The sequence below is a fragment of the Platalea leucorodia genome (assembly GCF_965183815.1).
Source record: "Platalea leucorodia genome assembly, chromosome: 4".
Taxonomy (NCBI): domain Eukaryota; kingdom Metazoa; phylum Chordata; class Aves; order Pelecaniformes; family Threskiornithidae; genus Platalea; species Platalea leucorodia.
Window position 1 is genome coordinate 83432106 of NC_138826.1, and position 6646 is coordinate 83438751.

Here is a 6646-nt window from a genome sequence, read left to right on the forward strand (position 1 = left end):
CTCTTTGCGCTTCCCCTTTCGAAGCTCACCCACCGTGTGCAGGGCAAGGCCCCAGAAGCCTCCCTGCCCGCCGAACTCCGCAGGCGGCGCCGCCGGGCATTTTAGGGGAGCAGCACGGCTTTTCCCTCGCAAGCACGGCGAGGAAAGGGGCCGCGGAGCGCCGCGGGCGGCCGGGCAGGCTGCGGGGTCCCGGCCGGGCACCCGCCCGTGCCTGCCCGGCGTCCCGGGAGCGGGCGGGGGAGGCCCCAGGTAAGGGGGGGGACGCTCCTTAGAGGGGAAAGGGAAGGAAAACTCCGTCCCGAGTGCCGCCTCCAGCCACAGGGGCCGTGTCCCGGCTACACATGCCTGACTCTCCAGGGCTGGATCTCGCTGCAGTCAGCGGCGGGTCTGGACTCCGGGATCGGGTTATTATTTAATTACGAAGTGTGTGTGTGGGGAACACTGTAACACAAAGAGCTTTATTTTACAACCCAAGAAATCCGTCTGTTCTTATATACAATATCACGATCCATCATTTAAATAGATATTTGTTAAGTTTACAAAAGAAAAGACAGTACTAAAATTATTTACAGGAACGAAACGAGGCGGGAACTCTTTAAATACGACTAACACGAAATGCAACCAACAGCTTCACTCAGACAGGAATGAACTTTCCGGTGAGTCTCAGACAAAGCGGATCACCGGTACACAGGTAAGTATCTTAAATACAAAAAAAAAAAAAAAAAAAAAAAAAGGGGGGGGGAGGGGTGGTCTATGCAACACCATTTAAAGAAAAAAAAACTCAGAAAAAAAAAGGAGGAGAGAAAAAGGGGGAAAGTCTGTTTGGCTCGGGTCAGTGAGAGCCATTTTCTTTGGGGTAGGTGTACCTTGACTCGACCTTAGCAAGGCCCCTGCCTGGGCTTTCCACTGTGTTAATTTGCTTCATTACTTAGTTTAGAGGGAAGGGGGTGGGGGCTCCATCCCCGTTAAATATACTACCAGAGCAACCGGATTTATTTCTCCACCACTTCCTCCACGCTGGGCAGTTTGGGCTCGTCGGAAGAAATACTGTCCACTATGGAAGAGAGGCAGCGCAGGCTGCTGGAGGCCGACGACTCGACGATGGAGCCTCCTGCTCAACGAGAGAAAAGGGATTAAAGAGCAAACCGTGCCTCCTCCTCCTCCTCGCCGGGCCTGCGGCGCAGGGCTCGCAGCAAGGCGGAGAGCCCGGGCGCCGGAGGGTGAGAGACCGTTGGGGGCCGCCACCGTTGGGGGCCGCGACCGTTAGGGACTGCGACCGTTAGGTTCGACTGCGACCGCTGGGGCAAGGGAAGGGCGCTCGGCAGCGGGGGCGGCGGGCGAGCACGGCCCGGCGGCGGCCGCTCCGCCGCGCACAGGGAGTCCGGCGGCCGCGGTGCGAGTTACCTTCCTTGGGGCTGACTCCTAGGGCTCGGGAATGGTCAGAAACGCTTTGCCAGTCGGAGCTGCAGGTGCTGAGGAAGTCCGAACTGGGGATCTGCGGCACACACACGGGGGCGGGAGCGGGGGACACGGGGAGAGGACGGGTGTTAGCGAGGCGGACCGCGGCTCCCCGGGGCGGGCCGGCTGCTCGCTGGAGGCCCGAGGAGCCCGCAGGTTCCTCGAGGAGCCCCCTCCGCGCCCGCCAGCCTGCCCGGCCCTGCCGAGGAGGAGGGGAGGGGACGGGCGCGGCGGTTTGGCAGCTGGATGCCGGGGCGGCGGGAGGAATCAAGCGGCCGTGCTTACATTTCCCTGCTTGGGGCTGAAGCTGAAGGGGTCCCCCCCGATCTCCTGCATTTTGTCCTGCTGATCCAGCCTGTGCAAGAGGTCCTGCAGCCTCTCGATGTAGCTGATGGCGCTCCTGAGGATCTCCACCTTGGGCAGCCTCTGGTTGGGGTTCGCCACAGTCCGCCTTTTCAGAGCCTCGAAGGCTTCGTTGATCTTCTTCAGTCTCCTCCTCTCCCGCAGGGTGGCTGCTTTCCGTCTGTCCGTGGGGGCCGACTTTCTCTTGCAAGTTTTGCAAGCCCAGATCAAACACTGGCCGGGGCAGTGAGGGGGTTGTAGTCCCGGGGGTGCCAGCACATGCTCCTCTCCGCTGCTGTCGCTGCCGGCCTCTGGCGGCATTTGGTCCTGACAGGGGGACAAGGTGCCATCACTGCCTGGGTACAGTGGGGATCCCTCTGCCATCTCCAGCTGCTGCAGGGCTCCATTCTCCCCGTCCAAGTAGAAGAAATAGGAGCCAGTTTCAAAAAGGTCCATCATCATGCTGTCCCTTGGCCTCTCTGCCTGCTTGAGTTGGGTGGCAGGCTCAAAAACACCCCGAGGAACAACCCGGATGGAATTTAATTAGTGCGGTGACATAAGTCCCCCCTGCTTTATATAGGAGCTGCTGAAACCCTATCCAACTTTTAGCTGTCGCGGTGCATCACCCTCCAAAACTGATTCCAGCCAGTCTCCTGGGCGCTGTCCTGAGAACATCTCCTATTTAGAAGGGGGGGGGGGGGGGGGGGGGACGAGGGGAGGGAGGCAAATTAAAAAAAGGGGGGAAAATAAACGAAAAAGAAAATTACAACCCAACTTTCCGTCCTCCCCCCCGAAATCCCGTGAGTCGGGGTGCAGCGAAGGGAGGCGAGCTGGGGGCTCGGAGCCGGGTCCGGGCGCGGCGGGCGGCCCCAGCCCCGCTGCTGAGCCGGCGGGGGCACGGCTGGAGGACAAAGGCGCGGGGCTTCGCAGGGAGCCCTCCCCCAGCCCACCCCTCACAACCCCCGGCGCACGCTCCTTGCCCCGGTGCCAAGTATAGATCTATAAGGAGAGATTTCAAAGGCAGCCATCACTCTGCAAATAGACGGGTTAATATTTTCAGAAGAAGCCCCTGCTATTCCCCGCCCCCCCTCCTCCCTTGAAGCATGCCATTCCTGTGACCCAAGCCACCCGGGCCAGCCCAAGGTTAGGAGCCAAGCTCACTGTTCCTCCACACACAGGGGGAAGGTTGCCAAGGCAGAGCCTCGCTGCGGTGCTGAAGCACCCACGGGTATCACACCTCGGCTTAAGTCTTTTAATCTGAACCTTCCCACGTTGCCCGTGAGGTGACAGGAGTGACTCCAGGTGACTGGGTTACAGTCTGATGGGGCTCTCCAGGCAGCCCCTGTCCTTGGCGGTGTTTAGAGCAAGCAAAGGCCAGGCGTCTGGTGTAACTGCAGTGTAATCCCTTAGGCCTGGCAAGGTCCATAGAGCTTCCTAGCCCCTGGGAGAGAAATGGAGCTTGTGATCACTCTCTGTTAGCGTATACTGTAATGTCACATCATGTCTAGGCTTCTTTTACACCAAGAAAGAGAAGGTATGGGAAAATGACCTGTTTGCCCCTTTCCCTGGACTGCCTTGTGTCCCTTAAATCCCCCGTAATTTCTCTCTGCTTATGTAAAAATGTGTATGTGTATATGCATATATATGTGTCCATATCTATAGACACGCACACATATGTATGTATATTTATGTGGATAAGTAAATATATTTCTATGTGTGTATATATGTGTATATACATATATGTGTACACTTTTTCATAGAAACTAAACAATAATATATGAAGAGTGGATGAAGCCCCTGGAATACCACAATATCTCTCAAATGTAGCTCCTAACTTCATTCTTTCTGAAGGGAACGGTGGCATCTTTGTTCGTTTCTCAAAAGCTACAATGAAATTGATCATTGACTTGACTGTTTCTCCAAAACGGATTGCAAACCAATTTTTCAGAGTACAAAAATCTTAAAAGTGTGGTTCTGAGTTTGTTTTGATCAAATCAGTGTTGTTGGAATGGATTTCGTTTCTGCTTTAATGAGGCAGAACAATATCCAGTTTGGGATGAGACTGAGAAATTCAGACTGTTCTCAGTGAAACTAATTTTGATACTTATATTCCAGCACTGAGGTTTTTTCCTCCTCGCATTAAAGAAAGGGTAGTCTTGCAGTTAAGGAGCTGAATATAAGACACAGTTTCTCGGTTTCCATGCTCTGCAACTTGCTTTCTGTTTGACCTTTGACCAGTCACTTAATTTCCCTGTGATTTAATTTTCTACCTTTAAAAAGAGATATAATGTTGACCTTTACCCATCCCTTGTGTTTCTCATTTAATTTGCTGACTATCCAGGGAGGAGCCACCCCTTGGCGTTACATACTTTGAAGTCCCACAGGGATGTTTGTCCCGTACCATTAGTGACAGTAGTAATAAAAAAAAAATAAAAATCTTAAGCCTGCTTATTATTTAAAACATTTTTACATTTACTACAGTCATTTTTTCTTTTAATCTTTAGTTTCTTCACTACTGTTCTGGGAACGTTTGGAACAAGACAGAGACGAGATCCATTTATTGGTAAGGTGAACAAATGAAAACTTAGTTTAAAAGAGAAATATCATTACCAAATTGTCATTGTCCTTTCAAGAGTTTTAACTGGACTTAGGGAGTTGGGAAATTGGAAGTTTAGGAGCCAGATGCTCCTTCTGCTGTCAACAGATTTTTTTTTTTTTAACAGGAAACAAAATAACAAGATCTTTCTTTCCAGCACTTAGTGCTTGAGTAAACAGATTTGGTTCCTCACAGTAATGTAAGCACAGCATAGTTAGCCCTTTATTGAGCAAAACTATCAACTGTAACTGAGTTTTAATTTGAATGAAGTCAGCCAATTTCCCCCTCACATAAGCAACTTGAATTTTGCTGTAGCCATCACACTGCATCTCCCACTCCAGCTCCTTGGTGAACATAAGACAGCTAGCAGACGACCCTAGCATATTTGAACAAAATGTCCTCGGTGATGTTCTCCATTGCAAAAGTGGATCAAGTGGAGGATTCGAAAGTCAGTGCTGGTCTTTTTTCTTTTCATGCCTTGCATTCCAGATCATGTTAGATATAAGCACAAAGACATAAGAGGAAGCAAAAGCACATGAATAAGAACAACTGGACATAGAATTGGAAGGAGGATCACTGCTGAACTCCACTTTTAACTTCAGTCAGCTTGATAGCCCCTTACAGAAAACCTCACTCAGTCCCTGAAGCCAGTTCTTTATTCAGTTGTTACTGCTTCCACCAGAATACTGCGGTACTCTACTGAAAATGTACTTTCAGTATATTTACACAAGTAAAATATGAGACGTACTGTATTTCACCAGTCTACAAGGTCTGTTATCCTACCAAAGAAGTATTTCAGTAAGTGAGTGAGTGGTAAATTCAGTAAGTGGTCAGGATGACGCAAATCCAAGAAAGATACACTGTGTTTTAAGTCACAGCTGATCTCCAGAACTTCGATCCCTCCAAATTCACTTTTCCACATAAACTTTTCTGGATAATTGTGTTTGAATAATGAGCCTGCAACTGCCCAGGTCACTCTTGACACCTTACAGTTTAAGCAGAAATTCAGTCCAGAATTATAGAGAAATATTTTGTTATCTAGGACCCACATAGCACTGCATACTACTCCAAATACCTCCTTTTTCTCCTTCACTCTCCTCAAGATTCTTCCAGCCACAGGCATTGTGTATTTTTAATCTTTGATCTCTTCAACACTTCTTTGCAGTGGCATTGGTAATCAGTGGGGATCAGGCATATCCACTCCTATGTGGCACTCTGAAAGGGCACCTAGGTGAAGGTGAAATTTTCAGCCTGTCTTTGTGTTGTGGTTTAACTCATTGGGCAGCTAAACACCACACAGTAGTTTGCCCACTCGCCCCCTCCCCAGTGGGATGGGGAAGAGAATCGGGGGGGGGGGGGGGGGGGGGGAGTAAAATTCATGGGTTGAGATAAAGACAGTTTAACAGGACAGAAAAGGAAGGGAAAATAATGATGATAAAAAAATACACCAAATAAATGATGCACAATGCAATTGCTCACCACCCACGGACAGATGCCCAGCCAGTTCCCGAGCAGTGGTCCCCCCCCGGCCAACTCCCCCTGGTTTATATACTGAGCATGACGTCACATGGTATGGAATAGCCCCTTGGCCAGTCTGGGTCAGCTGTCCTGGCTGTGCCCCCTCCCTGCTTCTTGCTGGCAAGGCATGGGAAGCTGAAAAGTCCTTGACTAGTGTAAGCACTACTTAGCAGCAACTAAAACATCAGTGTGTTATCAACATTATTCTCATACTAAATCCAAACCCCAGCACTATACCAGCTGCTAGAAGAAAAAAAATTAACTCTATCCCAGCCAAAACCAGGACACTTTGTTATAGCCCTGTTCTACTCATACAATATCCCCCTTGATTTGAGAGATGGTTAGATACCTTGGCTACCAGGTAATGATTCTTGAGTTGCTTCTTGCAGATTTCTGCACTGCAGGTTATCAGCGTAGGCCCAGCTGTGGGCATACTGGAGTTCTCGGCGTTTGTTTGCACTTCAGATATGGAAATTTTTCTGTTCACATTCCCACTCTCCTTTTTTTCCTTTTATACTCATGTTCAACAGCATCTTTCTTAGCAGAAACTTTCCCTTTCAACATATTTTATTGTTAAAATGCAATGCTGTTCTTCTGCCTTTATTTCTGTCTTTTTCAAACAGTTTGTATTCTTCAAAACTTGTGTTTCACCAGGTTTCTGAAATCTCTCTAACATTTGACTTGGTATCTTCTACTGACATTTCTAACATGTCCTTTTTTTCACAGGAGCAA

General features: G+C 49.6%; 1 protein-coding gene across 1 annotated transcript; it reads right to left on the minus strand.

Annotated features, from left to right (window-relative positions):
* Positions 1 to 575: 575 nt before the first annotated feature.
* On the minus strand, positions 576 to 2262 carry MYF6 (myogenic factor 6; the record flags this gene model as incomplete). The annotated part of the gene is made up of 3 exons (XM_082308973.1): positions 576 to 1111; positions 1405 to 1495; positions 1744 to 2262. The coding sequence occupies 3 exons, from the start codon at positions 2260 to 2262 to the stop codon at positions 993 to 995; spliced, it is 729 nt and encodes a 242-aa protein (XP_082165099.1). The 3' UTR covers positions 576 to 992.
* Positions 2263 to 6646: the final 4384 nt, after the last annotated feature.